Source organism: Aythya fuligula, chromosome 5 (genome assembly GCF_009819795.1).
Source record: "Aythya fuligula isolate bAytFul2 chromosome 5, bAytFul2.pri, whole genome shotgun sequence".
Lineage (NCBI taxonomy): Eukaryota > Metazoa > Chordata > Aves > Anseriformes > Anatidae > Aythya > Aythya fuligula.
Genome location: NC_045563.1, coordinates 63,061,994 through 63,079,364, shown reverse-complemented (window position 1 = coordinate 63,079,364; position 17,371 = coordinate 63,061,994). Strand labels below are relative to the sequence as shown.

The window sequence follows — 17,371 nt, the reverse complement described above, 5'->3', positions numbered from 1 at the left end:
ATGAAATTTGTACATTATTAAATAAAATTTATATTTATCACTTTTTGATGATTAATTGCAAGAAGATATTTCAATTGGCTAAATTTTAGTAGTGTGTTACAAATTATTTCCTCAATCATACCATTTCAAAGGAACTTGTCTTCAATAGGGAATGAATAAGTGGCACATGATCAGGACTTTCAGTTCATGTTGTACTTGGACGAGCATAGTGTGGAAAACACAGTTCAAAGAATTGCAAAACCAGAAATCTGTAAACCAGACTTTAAAATTTTCAGTAACAATTTTCTAGTGTTCCACTTGAGTTCTTACTGAGGAATTGTTATATGTGCTGGCTGTTGTGTGTGATTGTAGAATTGTAAATATGCAATCAAGTAGTATTTTTATAGAGTAAAATGTTTTAGAACATAATCATTAAGGTAAAATTCTGCTTCTAGATATAGTGTACATTTCAGGTGTAGGTAGCAGTCTGACAGTGAAAAATTTTAAATGAGGCATCTGGTAACGTATTCGGTTTTACTGTAGAAATAAGTAGATATTTAGATTATGTGCTTCTTTGCTATATGTAATATAAAACACAATAGTTTCTGTGGACTTCATCAGAAAGTGAGAACATATGGTAGAAGATTTGATGCTTCATATTTGGAGTTCCAGAAATAAATTTATTTTCATTGTATGTGATTATCAAGAATATTAAGCATCTTGCTGAAGGACTAGTGCTACTTAAATAAATATACCTACTTGAAGAAAACAGTGCTCTGGTAATGAGTGTCGATACTGTTTGAGACCTTAGCATAGGGATCCAGACCCTTGTGACTCCAGGAACATATGCATTCAGTGAGTACTCTTTCAGGAGCTGGATGTGGGTCATACAACGCAGTAGATGGCAATGAAGAGAACAATTTATCTCATCTTGTGCTGCTGCAACAAATGCAGCCTATTGGAATGACTCAGTTGCCATGTACAGTTATTTTAAATTTCATTACTGTAGTTCTGACTTCTAAATGAAATGAGAATCTTCTTCTGTTTGAATACTTAATTCTGTGATGTAGGATATTAAAAATAGTACATTTTGTTGGCAAGGAAAACATTTTGTATTAGAGCAGTGTTCTATACTGTCATCACAGAATTCTCCCTCTGGAGTCTCATTTTTCTACAGTGAATCAAGAAAGCCATGCCTTGCACTGGCATTAGACTTGTATACAACATTAATTTCTTAAAGGGCGCAAAACCAGAGATAATTTCTCTTTCCTATATTACATTAGAAAAGATGGCATATATTGCATATTTAATTGTGTACAACTCCTTTGATAAAATTTTCAATATTCAAGTCACAGCCTTTGAACAAAAATGAAATAATAGGAGAATTTTGCCTATTTTGCACTTCTTTTGCTTTCAGAAATTAGCACCTGGAGTTAGTCAGTTTGCTTATACCTGTGTACAAGACCATCCTATCTGGACTAACCAGCAGTTTTGGGAAACAACCTTCTATGGCAATGTGCAAAATCAAGTTCGTTCCCTCTACCTTACAGCCAAAGAAGACAACCATGCAGTACAATTGAGACAAAAGGTAGGAGAATGTATTAAATATTAGGATAGTATTTTTTTACTCACATTTTAATTATCTTCTAAGTTATAGAAAGCTAAGTTATGGTTTCTCAATTTTTCTGTTTTTCTCTCATTTTTCCTCTGTTAAAGATACTGATATATATCTATGTTCATATGAAGATGTGCTACTAGTTAGTGTCCAAGTTAAACCTATGAAAAAATACCTGAAAATCTCAGCCAGAAAGAACTTTGCTATTGAAGAAAATGTCTTAACATTTACCTATACACTTCTGAAAAAAAAAATGTACTTTTGAATATCATCTTTAATGTAAAAATGTTGTTTGCACTTAATTTTCTGAAAAAGATATTCTTTAGGAGGTCAGCTTAGAGAAGTACAGAAAGAGCATTTTCACAGTTTCACACTTAAGGCTTTTTTAGGGCACTAACACACTTAATAGTGGTGGAAAAAAATAATCACACTGATACTCAGTTACTGATCTTTGGCAGTATTCATTAACAATAAAAATAACAAAAATTTGGACTTATCTGCAAAGCATTATAATTTGATGTTGCCCTTACGATTTTTATGTAACACCACTTTTTGTGTCATTTTTCCACCATTTAAGGTGTATTTTTTCCTGATAATAGTAACTTATCATATAACAATGTGACAACTAGCAAGAGTTCTGTTACATCAACAGCTTAAGATAGCAGCAGTTCCAGTGTCCCTGTAATAGACTGTTATCAAGCCTTAGGTTGGTTTCTGTTGAATGGTATTGCTTACTTTATTAAAATTGGACAGATCTCCCAGAACACAAACCTTCTCAATAAGAGGAAAGTATGCCTCTAATGCAAAAATGAAAGTATAATGGGAAGTCTTGCAGCACACTAAAATTAGAATTTTTAAGGAGCACATACACATAGTAAAAAGCTATTTATAATCTCTCTTCTTTTATGAAAATAGAGCTATCAAATAGGTGACTGAAAAATGTATGCTTCCCAAAGACATACAGCACTGTAAAGAGAAGCAGTAAAATAAAGAGAGAGATTACCAGAAATGTAGTTAGAATGAAGAATTGAAAAGGCATGTCAGACATATCAGGAGTAAAGAGAAAAGGACTGTGGTTGTGTACTGGGAGCCCCTTTCAGTTTGACACTGTGTAAGGAAAAATTCAAAGAACAGTAAAACTTAGAAGAAAGCATCTACTTAAAGCATCACTTATGTTTGTATGCTAAATTAGCTGAGCTTTATGTAGTATGAAGAAAAATGTTTACAGGATACTTAGTCCTCTAATAGTTTAACATCAGTTGTTAGGTCAGTAATACCAGCTTCTGGATTCCTTTATTCTAATTTCCTCAGGCTATAATATAATTTGGCTGCCTATCGTCTACCTAATTTGATCTAAGCAAATGCTAGAGTTGGACTCCAACATGCAAAGACTTGAATGTTTTCAGCTGGTCTGGAAACTATTTATATAAAAGCTTGCCTCACCTGGACATCCTAGGAATTTGGAAGATATCATCTGCATCAAGCAATCAGCTGCATGTTGTTTCTCAATCTGATTTATGCTTGATCTTATGTGACCTACGCAGATAAGCTAGGGAAAGCAGCTATATTAAAATCAGTAAACCACTCGGAAGTAACATAAAAGATTATGCAGCACAAAAAAAGATCTAGAAAGAAATTATGTTAGATTAGACCTGTCTACAGTAGGCAATGCTACTTGTGTATTTCAGTAAACTACTTCAGCCCTGAGTTGCTATAATCATACTCTCCTTAAACCCTACTAACCATAGCTATTTGCTTTTTATTTTTAAATAAATAAATAATTTAAACAATCAAATCATTTTAATAAACATTTTAATAAACTTTTTTTTTTTTTTACTAACAGTTGTTTTTTAGAATTATAATTTATTTGTATTTATATGTCTTTTAGGAGAAAAATTCTGTGGGTCTGGACCACGATAAGACAGCAATGGACCTGGCTGCTGAACAGTTGCGATTATGGCCAACTCTTAATAAACAAACTCAGCAGGAACTAGTCCAGAATGAGGAAAGTACAGTTTTCAGCCAGGCAATTCATTTTGCTAACCTCATGGTCTACCTGCTAGTACCACTGGATACAAGTAAGAACAAGTTATTGAGAGCATCAGCTACTGGTGACTGGGAGAGTGGAAGTAATAGTATTGTCACAAACAGGTGGGTACACAAGTTCACTGGTAATCAGTCATGTTGGGACACTACTTTCAAAAATTTACTAGTTTTCAGAACTTCATCTAAACATCATTTTTTTCAGTATCTTCTCTTTTCAAGATCATTAATTAAGGAGAGTGGAAATCTAACATGGTTCCTCTTAAATGATGAAATATCACATTGACAAATTTACTGCCACTTAAAGGAACATGAAAATTTTATTGCTTCAGTAAGATTTTTTAATGTAGTAATGCAAACATTGAAGACAAATACTAGAGTATGAAGAGAAAGAAAACAGCAGCTCCAAAATTACTCTGTTTACTCCGTTAGTTTTCCTATAACTTGAGTTTATGTTCCTGAAGGGTGTTGTTTTTTTTTTCAAGAAAGTATATATATATAAATATCCTTAAAATTAAAATTTCTGTGCTGCTACACATTCAAGGAATAAAGTTACTGAGGTCAAAAAAAGCATAAACGATATACCACTTGGACAAATGTTAGATTACTAAGGGGGCAGGAGGAGCATAAAGACAGTTCCTTTCCCTAGCACACAAATCCAGGAGATTTCATAGCAAGCCTTCCTCCCTCTCTATTGTCTTAATTATTAGCTATGACCAGTCAAAATTCTCATATGATAAAATTGTAGAACGCTATATGAGGACATTGGCATCAAGCAAATAGGTTATGTGTATTGAACTCCACTGTCTGCTGACTAAGCACCTCTAAATTCAGTCATTGAGATATGTTCAGTAGAAGAGTTGCAGCATATAATACAATGTATGAATCTGGCTTTTAATGTTGTTACGGGAAGCCTTTTCAGATGTTTGAAATACATCTCCCACTGACTTGATTGTATTTTATACCTGATGCACAAAATACTTTTTAATAGTCTTTTTGTTTTTAAATACTTTACTCTGCAATTATAATATTCATTTAATTAATTCTTCTGTATTTAGCATGGGTTGTAAATAATGTAATTAACTTTTTGAGAAGACATAGAGATTATTTCCAAGCAGCTGATCTGTTTTTCTCTTACGGGCTGGTCTTCACTATTGAATTCATGGAGAAAATGTTCTGTGTCATCAAGCAATTCTGACACCGTTAATGATACTGGGAATACAGTGTAGTTGTGGTAGGAGCATATGTTTTCAGCAAGTGGTTTATGTTTTTTTACTAGAAAAAGATACAGCTTTCATGTGTCTAGGCAGGTATCATGTGTGTTTCACCAGCTTCTTTTTTGCACACTTGAAATATCTTCTATTTATCTCCAAAGTATTGCAGGCAGTGTTGCAGAGAGCTATGACACTGAAAGTGGGTTTGAGGACTCTGAGAACAATGATGTGGCAAATGCAGTTGTACGCTTCATCACCAGATTTATTGACAAGGTTTGCACAGAGAGCGGAGTTACACAGGATCACATCAAGGGTCTTCACTGCATGATACCAGGTAATAATTGTGACAAAAAATATGCATTTGTAGTCTTTCATTATTCTTCTTTTCTAATGAGAGTAATGCACATTTTCCTTTCAGTTAATTTCAGTGGGGATAGAAGATCAGATTTCCTTTACAGACTGTAATTGCTGTTGAATTTCAACTAACTATTCCCTTGATGATTAAATTTGAGAGTTTCAGAGTATCAGAGTTCTAATTAGATTGCAACTTTCTCTTTCATATTATGCCAGACTTCATTTATGGTATTACTGATTTCCAGGCATTGTAGCAATGCACATAGAGACCCTGGAGGCTGTCCATCGTGAGAGTAGAAGGCTTCCACCAATACAGAAGGCAAGTATTATGAAACATGTTTGTATTCCTTACAAGTATTAGGATCATGCAATTCAGGCATTTTTTTCCCCCTCATAATGTTAGGAGGAAACATCAAAACATTGTTAGAAATTTTCCACCAATGATAAATAGCACTTGGCTTTGGTCTCCTGAAACATGAACTTACAAAACCAGAAGAGCCAGACTTCTGATCATAAACAAGCTGTTGCATACCCTCTGCTTTTTGAGACCCATTTCTCTTAGTTGAGTCCAAACACCATCTCCCTTCTGTGGAATCAGTCTCATAACAATTTTGTTTTGAATCTTTTTATGCCAAATATAACTAGGCTGAGCTATAACACTGGTATCCCTATTACACTTACGCTAATTTATTTGCATCAGCCCAAAATTCTACGACCAGCTTTACTGCCAGGAGAAGAATTCGTTTGTGAAGGACTCCGTGTGCTACTGGATCCTGATGGCAGAGAGGAAGCTACAGGAGGACTGCTTGGAGGTCCTCACATCCTCCCTGCTGAAGGAGCTTTGTTCCTTACCACCTACCGAATTATATTCAAAGGCACTCCTCATGATCAGCTGGGTAAGAAAAAATAAACAATAACTGTAGTACTTCAGATAGGCAAGATTTTGAGTTGGCCTATCTATTCAAGCATCGGCATCAAAATGGATATACCTCTAAGTATAATTTTTCACGTTGATCACATTGGAATGATCTTTTATTATAGGTTTTCATCACTAGCTTTGACAATGATTGCTCTTTATTTTGTATTTAACTTAACTGGATTTCTTCAAATGAGGCAACATATATACTATACTCTTACATATTTTCCTATATTGATGTTCATATAGTGGTTTCCACTACTCCTAGCTTTCCAATAAACCATTTTTTTCAGACACTGGAATTGTGTAAAATGAAAAACATTCATAAGTTAGTATTCGCCTTTCAATTAGTATTAATAAATTAACTGTTGCTTTTAATATCTAATGGAAATTGCTCTTCTGAATGATAGATTTTTATACTTTGACACTTGCCATTAAATTAAATTGTCTTTCAGAAGTACAAGTTTGTTTTGGAAAGTTCACAGTCATATGTAAAGAAATTAGGATTCAACGTTCGTTGTTTATAAGGTGCATAATGCAATACAAAAATGGAGTAAGTTTGAAACTGTTTCTTCACCCCTTTCCAACCTAGATTGTAGGGGTACATTTCCAATATGTAGGAAGACTCAGATATTTTTCCATCTATGACAAATTAAGCAGAAAAAAAAAAGATTATGGATAATACTTGAATTCTCAACTTTTTAGGTCTTTTGCCTGAAATTAATTCTGTACTGCTGTTTTTCCTATTGCTTTGTACTTGGCCATTCCTAACTGTTCAAAGTACAGTGTGACCAAAACAAAACTGATTCTGTAATCTAACAAGTATCTATAAACAACATTCTGTGGTCCTCAGTGGGAGAGCAGGTGGTGATCCGGAGCTTTCCTATTGCATCTGTTACGAAGGAGAAGAAAATCACTATACAAAACCAGTTGCAGCAGAGTATGCAAGAAGGAATGCAGATCACTTCAGCTACCTTTCAGGTAAAAGGAAATTTTGTAAAACTTATGTAACCCAGAATGCTCAGAATACTTTTGAGCAGCAGTTTGTCCTGATACCTGGGAAGAGTTCAGTTTCCTGCCATGTCAAGTCAATACAGAATATGGACTCCTTTTGTAGAAACTCTCACTTTTTTTTGGCCCAGTTGATACAGCATTACTGTTTTCATGTTTCTTTCTCTGCTTTTCTCACCTTTCTATTTTGGATTCAGTAAAAGGCTATTTCGGTGTGTTCAGCAGAGGCATTTAGTGCAGGGCAGTTGACAGAGATGGGACTTCAAAGAATTGGGAATCATAACTTCTCTGAAGCTTCCAAATGTTCCTTATTGGTGGTAATCTAATCTGTGGTTAAATCCTAGGAGATGGGAAGTTGAAGGCAAAGAATTTATATCACAGACTGAAAGTAGACTTCAGTGCTTAAGTCAAGAAATACTCTGTTGGGGTGGGTGACTGCAGAAATAAACTTTCACTGAGAACAATAACTCTTTAAAATCTGAAAATAAAATAGATTATCAACAGTTTAGTAGTTGCTTACAAAGTGGACATTATATAACTGATCATCCTTAAATATCCCAGTCAAAAGGACAAGATTAAGAATACAAATAAGGAAAACAACAACAACAAAAAAAAAGTTGTTCCTGTGGACTTTCTGAGAGGACTTCATGAAAACTTTTTTTTCCAGAAATATTTTACCAGGATAATTAGCATACTTCAATGATGTGCTAAATGCAGACATAGCTCAATGTTTTTAGTGCTGGATTCTGGTCAAACATCATATCTGCTTTTGTTTAGCATAGTGCTGTGTTAGGTTATGAAAATGAAAACAGTTTTCTTTCTGTTCCCTTTGTAACAGCTAGCATTTGATACAGTATAAGATAGCAGCGACCCATCCCCCATCTTTGTTTATTAATTAGGATGTTCAGAATGTTTTGGCTGTAGTCATGCTATTTCATATCTTCAAAACTTTGTATCAGTATAGCTTTTAAAAATTATTTCAAAGAGATCATAGAACAACAGTTATTAATATTTTGGAAAGTAATTACAAAACAAGTGAAATAAAAAAAATAATGAAATCCACCTTCAAGATGACAAGCAAACTTCAAAGCATGTGTAGCTATGCAATCAAAGATAAAGCTCAAGGATATTTCTTTGTTTGCTTTTTGCACATTCTTAAAGTTCTTTTGAGCCGTTTTATGGATTCCCTATTTTATCTCTGCCTTATTTTTTTAAATTCTTTTTCCCTGAAGATTTGACTGTCATACTTTTGGCTGAGAATGATGGAGTGTGATTTAAAGAAAAATAAGAAAAATTAAATAAGAAAATTTAAATAATAAATAAATGAGAAGTTTTTAAAAAACATTTCTAACAGGATGAATGAATCAGTGTTGAATAGCAGGAGGTTAGTTCCTTTCCAAAGATCAGATTTCACTATTACGCTTTATTATTAGCAGTTTTCTAGACTTTGGAAGGTGAGGTAAAAATTAGGATCACTAAATAATGGAAGTTTAATGCTTGTGACATATGAATGCTGAATTTGTTGATTTGATGAGAGTACATTGCCAACTTTACTTTCTGATATATAGTAGAGCTGACAGAATATTTCCAACCTGAGCTATCCCATGTGACTAGCACTTTAACTGTTGTAGACATCATAGCGCCAGCACAACCACTTAAAATATTTCTGTGTTTGGTATTATGAGAATTCCAGATGCTTCATAGTGAAAATACCTTAGTGTTACAACATAAATGCAAAAAGTAAATAACAACAACAACAACAAAAAAGAATGAGCTGTATGATATCCCTCAAAATCAATAGGATATGCGTACATGTATTTGTATTTTCTGATGGGCATAGTACTGCCTAAGTATGTGGGTTTTGTTAATATATATTAGGATCTTTTAATTTATTTTATCATATTTATTTTTTTTTTAGTTTCTAACATGTCCTGTCTTTATATGCAGCTAATTAAAGTAGCATTTGATGAAGAAGTAAGTCCTGAAGTGGTGGAAATATTTAAGAAACAGCTAATGAAGTTCCGCTATCCTCAATCTATCTTCAGCACTTTTGCATTTGCAGCTGGGCAAACAGCACCACAGATAATTTTACCAAAGCAAAAAGAAAAGAACACTTCATTCCGGTATAGTCATTCTTCTGTCACTCTTTTTGTTTACTACTAGTCAAATACATCAGTCAGACGTATTTTCAGATCTCCAGATCATTTAATCAGTTCTCAAGAAAACCAAAATAACTGATTGCTATTCTCTGTATTTTTACCTTTACTGAAAACAAGGTAGATTGATATGAAATAAATGTGTATATAAGAACATACTGTTTATCCAAACTTCTTGCTGCAGTAAATTTAAACAAGTATCTCATTACATTTTGAAACATGCACAATATAAATAACATTTTCAGCTATGCAAACTATGCCAACATAGAAACAGATTTCTTGTGTATTACATTTTAGGTTAGTAACCTAATGTGGGCTAGAATTCATTTTACTCTTTAGTATAGTCTGTTCAGTTGTCCTTGTGTACTTTAATTGAGATTTTCAGCTTTGGGTCCTCTTTTGAATTCTATGTTGCACATTAGTTTTTACTAGACTAGATAGATTCTTATGCAATTCCAGAGTGGTAGTTTCAGTGATTCTTTCTTGATTATTGCATTGTTGACATGGGGAAGTAGAATTCCAAGGTAGTCATGGAATCTTAAAACTTTAAGGTTAATATCTGCCTTTCCTGCCTTCATTCTGCCAACTTCATAGATTTGTTACATTGCTAGCAAAGTACAAATGCCTAAAGGAAGATTATGACTGCTTATTCATTATGTTATATATATAATAGGTAAAATTACTCTCGAAGTAATAAAATTAGCATTAAAAAATTAATATAGGAAGTCATATTTCTGGTGGTTATGATTTTGTTGTTAAATGAGAAAATACAAAATGTTTTTTATATGGGTAAGCACATTTATCCTAAAAATCTGTAGGTGCTATTGTGGAGAATTATATCCATCTTTTGAAATATTTTTATTGCTATGAATTTATAGTACCTTCTCAAAAAGTATTGTGAAAGGAGCAAAACGTGCTGGGAAGATGACAATTGGTCGCCAGTATTTATTAAAGAAGAAGACGGGCACAATAGTGGAAGAAAGAGGGAATCGTCCAGGCTGGAATGAAGATGATGATGTTTCTGGTAATAATAAAGTATTATCCATTTTTGTTTATACGTCTTACCTAGAAGAAGAAATTGTGAGGTCTTCCTAGACAGGAGAAAGAAAGGTTGCAAAAACATACATTCTTAAAGTGTTTTTGTTTGTGATGACCAGACGTACAGGGCAAAAGTAGTAAAGTATAATAAATTTATTATTTGTATTAATTACCATGCTATCTTCATATAATATCTTTAGAAAGCCTGACATCAGCAATTAGTCTATACTGAGAAAGCAGAATTTAGTGAGATTCAAGAAACAGACAATACTATAGGCAAATTTTGAATTTGTGAAAATTGCAAATTATATCTGAAGGCAGCAGAAGTCTGCAAATTACTGCAAATACCGTTTTTCCAAACTTCCATTGAAAGGGTTTGGAGACAGAAGGTAGAAGGTGATTTGGACTCTTTGTGTAGTTCATGTGCTCGTGTGGAGTTTGACTTTCTTCCAAACACTTCTTTTCCTACCATGTGCTGCTGTCAGTATACCCTTATCTGGACCAGTGCTAATTTATAATAAACCACTAGAGGGAACCAGATTCTCCTGTACATAAACAGGTATTGTTTTGTCATACCATTCTTTGTGGTTTTTTTTTGTTTGTTTGTTTTGTTTTTTTAATTAAAAAAAAGGCATTTCCGATAATGAAGTGTTTATGACACACTAATAATTTCTTCAAAACATCAAACAAGCCAAATTTATCTTTTGAATATTTAGTCAGTGAGGTGACTTAAGTGACTTACATGCAGATAAATACACATTTTCTGAAGTCAGAGTATGAGAACGCACTTGATCTGTTCTCTCAAAAAAAAGAAAAAAAAAAGCATTCCAGGAAAGAAAAAAAAAAATAAATTCTCTTTTTCCATTCCAGATAAATATGGTGGGAAAAAATGCACAAAGAAAAGGTTGTGAAATATGGAATGTTCATATACTGCTGAAAATATGCATTCTTAACTGAATTTCCTTAAGTGCTGAGTTAGCATGTGTTCTAATGTTGCAGAATCTTCAGGTCAAAAGGATCTGTGCAGTCAGTGCCTGTTCTGGGTGTGATTTTTTGTCCTTCACTCAGAGAGACCAAACATAATTAAGCCTGTGTATTCACACTTCTCTTTGCAATGAAGAAATTGTAAGAGTTGTTTCATTGCATATGTACAAAACAACTACATTCTTGAGTATAGGAGTTACATAAAGATTAATGACAGTCACTTTTTTTCCTCCCCTGACAAATTTAGAAAAATATAAATTGTGAGGCTTCCTACCTGCTACTTTCCAGATGTTGTGACTGGGTATGTGTGAGGTGATTAAAATCTGACAGCTTGCTTTTCTGTTCACACTGCACTGACACCTCAGCTGACAACAGCACTGACACCTCAGCTGACAACTGTAGTAGTCCTTGGTTCAGACAGAGTACAAATAGCTGTAGAAAAATTGACATTTAATCACTGAAATTTGTTTCATATTGCTTGCTGTGAATTACCATTTGTTTGCAAGTCTCAGAAACTGAAGTATAGGAAGCTATGTAGCTATAACAACAATGAAGCAAGTGGGAGCAAATGGGCACTATCTGCAGCAGGTGATGCATTGTCTTACAGAAAAAACCATTAAAGATAGTGTTGGAAGGAGCTTCAATGATCTCCATCTCTCTGCTGGAAAGCAGGATCAACATACTTATTATGATCCTTATATGCGTTTATCTAACTTTTTCTTAGCTTTCAAATATGATTTTTTCACAATTCTAGACAATTTGTATTAAAGTTAAGTTATTAAGGATGGTTAAAGTTAATACTTTAACCTCTTAACTTACTCCTTAACGCTGGAGAATAACAAGCAACTTTTTGATGCTCAGGGCTAAACATTTACTTGCCACAATTTAAATCCTTCATTTCTTATTCTGTTACTATGTACATGTAGAAGAGATGACTGCCTTCCTTTGGATTGCACTGTTTAATGTACTTATGGGCTATTGTAATATTTCCTTTCTCTGTTCTCTTCTGGATGATAAATATCTGTAGTTCTTTTCACTCCTATGCATTAGTCTTGACAGAGTTCTGATTATCTTCATTGCTCTTCTCTCGGTCCTCTTGAACTGGTTCACGCATAACTTTTATTGATTTTCAGAATTGGGAACAGTACTCTAATTACAAGCTGTTGCTAACACCTGGAACTTTTCTTCCCTACATTTCCTCCTAATTTTTATTTTTGGAGAGTTTAGAATCTTATCATACTATAGGTGATCATAGTGGTGTGTTCAATGGAATGGGAGACCTTCTGTAAAAAGTGCTTTTTACAAGCAGTCATATCTCAAGAACAGTAAAACAGAGGATTTATTCCTCTTATTTTCAAAATCAAATTAAAAAAATGCATTTTGAACTTGAGATAGTAAATCTTTCTCTCCCTCTTCAGGTTAAAGACACTGGTATGAGCTCCTATAATCTTTAGTTTTTTTACACATTCAGAAAGATATTTTGCAAATTCGGATCAACAATATACTGCTTTCATGAAAGAAAAATTCATTTAGGAAAAAAATCAAGAAATGCACACTCATGTTATCTAAGTCAGTTATAGCATTTAACATTGTTAAATACCAAGCTTCTGTGTTCCCCAAAATAAAATTATTTCTAAAACCCCTTTACTTTGTTTCTCTTAGTGCACTTTATAATTGTAAATGTTTTGTGACTTCTTTCTTACTAGGACAAATATGAAAATATAGGAAAAAGGGGAGATATCCATAGCACTAAACTCTTCCTTGTTTAGGTCAAATAGAAAATGGTTATTTTTGTACGATGCACCATTGGAGCAAAAAAATATTTATGTAGTTTTTATGCTAAGATAAATAAAAAGATTTATCTAGGTTCTACTGCTGTAAATTCTGAATGTTGTCTGCTGCCAGTAAACTTCTAATTGTATCATAATTTTAGGTTTTAAATGTAGTTTTAATTTCCAGTTTTATAAAGTACTGTTTTAAGTTTAAATCTTTATATACTTTGTGTTGCCTGATTCATGAAGAAATACTTCCCCTCATATGCACATGCTTTAATGCTTGAGATAAAGTGGTAGCAAGTAACCAATACATACAGTGAACAGTAAATCTGCTTTCAGACATATTTGGAAATAGTTGAAGTGTTGATAACAGGCAGGTGGCAGGTTTTGTACAAAGACCCTGCTTGACTTGAATTTCAGTGTAGTTTGAACTTGTGGCATGGTTTTTATCTTTCATGGTTAAAGTTTCTTTTGGTTTGGAAAGTGCAACTGATGTGTATAGCTGAAGAAAGCTGCTGATTGACATTGAAACTGAAGCATTAAGAAGCCAACACTTATCTGCTGTGAAATTATGATGCAGAAACACTTTTAATTTGAACCAAGCTTTAGAAAGATTTTTACATCTTTTGAAGACAGTTTCAAAGAATTTACGAGATCCAGTTTATCTTGCATGTTTAATGAATTTATGTGCTCATTTTTTATTATTCTTTCTGATGTACATCTTTGTATAGCAGTTGTGAGTTTAACATGCTTGCATAAATACACCGTTAATAGAAAGTATGCCTGCCTTCAGTTCAGTTCAAATAAATATATGAGAGAAGTTTTTCTGGAATTTTAGCAAAAGAGAGGTGTCAGCCATGCCAACCACTACAGCAGTAGGTAACTTTGGGATATACTTAAGTTTCCTGACTGGAGTATTATTTTGTTGCTTACAATTTCTGCAAACTATAGCTTCTATTTGTTAGTGCCTGTAATTGATCACTGACAATAAGACAAACTAATAATTAGTTCAGAAAGTAACGTGGGTTTTTTTTGTGTAATTGCTGGCTTTTTCAATAGCAAACTCAAAGATTTTTGATGTTAGTTTCAGATGACAGTGAGCTGCACACAGGTGGTACCCTAAAAGCTTCAGAGAAGTCAACAATGGAGCAATTAGTAGAAAGAGCCTGTTTCAGAGACTATCAACGTTTGGGACTAGGGACCATCAGTAGTAACACTTCTCGATCAAAACCAGAATACTTAAGAATAACTGCACTGAACAGGATGTATTCACTTTGCAGGAGGTGAGTTTACCAACTCAGTCAAGTATTTGAAAATAAAAGTGACATAACATGTATTCCACATTTCAAGTTCATTTAAACAACTTATTCTGACTTCTTCTTTGTCTGTAGTAAGTGTGTTCAACCAGTGGCCTTGAAGCTATTTGTATTCCACTCTTAGAGATTCCTCTTCTGTCACATGGTGGTTATGTATGTATTCATCAGATTTGGAAAGACTGCCAGTGATAGTAGCCAGAAGTGAGTTTTCAGAGCCTCCACAGAAGCTGTCAGACAAGTCTTTATTTCTAAGTTCTTTTCATTGCCTATGGAAAGCGGAAGTCCTTGGTGCTTTCAGAGGAGACTAACCTAGATACTGTGAATTGCCTTCTGATGTAGTTTTTCTCCTGGCTTTCTATACTGAAGATTTGCTACTCTGAAATTAAGAGGCTATTTTCCAGCTAATTTAGTGATCAAGCTAGATGGTAGAACTCAGTCTGCCTTGATGGTTTGTGTTGGTACTGGAAATTATTTATGTAGTATTATGTAGTTTATGTAGCACATAAATTCTGTTCCTTAAAAAAAAAAAAATCAAAACCAAATAATTTAATTACTTTCTTCAAATCAAAAATATGTTTTAAAATCGAAGGTATCTATACTGCTTTAAACTTTATCATGTACTGAAAGTCACATGCTGTACATTAATGCATGAATGTTACTAACTCCCTTTTTTGGTTGTTAGTGTAATTTGCTACCACTACCCACAAAAATTCTTTATAATAGAAAGCATATCTGCATAAGTTGTATGAGAAGAGCATCTGCATTCTCTAAAGCCTGTTTTGGCTAGTCATTGCTTTCATTATAGATAATGATATTGCCAGCGAGCCCTTCATGGAAGAAGGGCACAAGAAAATAGTAGATCCTTTCTATGTTCTTGCATACATAGAATAACAGATTAATAACTGTGGTTTTGTTCAATCCCCATTAAATACAATGCAAATAAAAGCATTTAAGTCTGCACATTTTGGCTGTGCTCTGGGCATTATGTAAACAACTCTTCTCTCTCAAAAATCTACCAGTTTTTAATATAATTAGTTTCTTTGGTAAAGATAATTCATGTCTCAGTAGATTACAAATCACTGGATAGAGATACTTACCTAATGCCATATTAGTTTGACTATTGTGTTCTAAGAACCAGAACATAAATATGTATATTCTTTTTGTATGAGGGTAGTTCAATTAATGTCAGAGTACTGAATTTACAAGAGCAGTGTATATTCTGTAGGAACAAAATTGTTCAGTAAGAATTAACATTTCCCAGCTTATTGTGTTAGTTTCTTCTTAACATATGAAATTGGCACTTAAATTGAATTTTTTTTGTAAGACATAGAAAATAGTCTTTCTCCTTGCTTGAATCCATGTTTTTTTCTAACAGAAATGCAAATACCATCTTGTTGGGTTCTCCATTTTTACATCTATTGTATTAGTAAATTTCCTAATCTCTCAATGTATTGTAGTGTTCTAAAAAGTACACAACATTTAATTTTCAAATACATTGTTCCAAGGAATATGGTTATAAAATACATTTTGACATAAACCAGTTACGACCAAAAATTATTGTTTTAGTTCTGATACTCTAGGCAATCTAAACATTCCTTCATTTCCATTCTTATATTCTATATACAAGTGTCAAAACAAAACTACTGTATCATGTGCATGCCTCACAATTCTGTTTTCTGTCATTCTCAAAACTATGGCTTCATTATAGTGATGGGTAAGAGATCCACTGGGAAGAGAATTATTACCAAATGTAACATAACCTTAGATGGAAGGACACTGAAAGTGACGGTCTTACGATTTTTTCCTAATTTAAGTTGTTTAAAAAATGCAGTTTTCTTTACAAATAAATGTATTTTAAAGGATTGGACTAAAACAGGAGAGTTGTGGAATAAAAAGCAGTAGTACCAGTTAGCATGTATTTTCATTAAGATGTATACTCTGCCTGTAGCTTTAGGACTTTTTTTCATTGTTTAATATTTTGAGAGCACATTGTTGTTCAAATTTTTCACCTTTTTGTCAATACAGTTATCCTGGACTTCTGGTAGTACCTCAGTCCGTTCAAGACAGCAGTCTGCAAAGAATTGCTCGCTGTTACCGTCACAATCGCCTACCAGTTGTGTGTTGGAAAAACACAAAAAACAGTACTCTCCTACTTAGGTCAGGGGGCTTTCATGGAAAAGGTGTTGTTGGCCTCTTCAAATCCCAAAACACACATCCTACAGGTGAGCTGATACAATTAGATTTTCTGTATAAGTAATTTTATTTAGAAATACTTACTTTTCTAGAAGAATCAGTAAGATTAGTGAATCAAAAATCTCAGGGTATGAATGCTTATCAGTTCAATTGTTAAGTTATCAATTAAGTAGTTCAGTTTAATTACTCTCTGTCATGAAGCAGACCTTGAATGGTATGAAGGTGGTTCAAAGATGTTAATTGAACTAATCTGAATAGGGATTATATATGAACCAGAAGTCTTCAGTAAAAGCTTGCATCTGCCAAATGCAATGTTTCTGAGAATAAAGCACCTATTTTCTGATAAATTCCCCAGTTCGACTTCAATTATCTCTTTCCATTGTACTGTTTTTGTAATGAGTATATGTTGTCATTTTTAATAAAGTACTGTATAAAATACTAGAACAAAAATTATTCGATGGATTTTCTGATGTCTTTCAATGTGATATTAGTTGAACTTTTATGTTTCTTTTATAAAATATAGGCCTGAAAGATTATTGTTGGGGTCTTTGCATTAAGTAAATCTTTTCCTTTGTATGAAGACTGGACCAACACAAGATTTGTCACTAGTTAATTTTCCAGAAGAATAAAACATAGGATAAAACTGATTTTGGAAAGGACAATAGTTGACTTCTTCAGCACTGTGTGAGGGGTGATTGATGTTAAGGTTGAAGGGCAAATTTTCCATCTGTAATCTTTTGCAAGGACATTGTTGCCCTGAATCTTTAGCTCACATAT

At 33.4% G+C, this 17,371-nt stretch overlaps 1 protein-coding gene across 4 annotated transcripts in view; it reads left to right on the top strand.

The window, feature by feature from the left end:
• SBF2 (SET binding factor 2) overlaps positions 1 to 17,371 on the top strand; it is a 253,639-nt gene that overhangs the window by 192,400 nt on the left and 43,868 nt on the right. For all 4 annotated transcript variants that reach the window (XM_032188226.1, XM_032188228.1, XM_032188227.1 and 1 more), the window contains exons 18-27: positions 1,397 to 1,567; positions 3,483 to 3,745; positions 5,013 to 5,185; positions 5,451 to 5,524; positions 5,906 to 6,101; positions 6,975 to 7,102; positions 9,080 to 9,255; positions 10,167 to 10,312; positions 14,170 to 14,368; positions 16,427 to 16,623. In XM_032188226.1, coding sequence (XP_032044117.1) covers positions 1,397 to 1,567; positions 3,483 to 3,745; positions 5,013 to 5,185; positions 5,451 to 5,524; positions 5,906 to 6,101; positions 6,975 to 7,102; positions 9,080 to 9,255; positions 10,167 to 10,312; positions 14,170 to 14,368; positions 16,427 to 16,623 — 1,723 coding nt within the window. The remainder of the gene's footprint in view (positions 1 to 1,396; positions 1,568 to 3,482; positions 3,746 to 5,012; positions 5,186 to 5,450; positions 5,525 to 5,905; positions 6,102 to 6,974; positions 7,103 to 9,079; positions 9,256 to 10,166; positions 10,313 to 14,169; positions 14,369 to 16,426; positions 16,624 to 17,371) is intronic.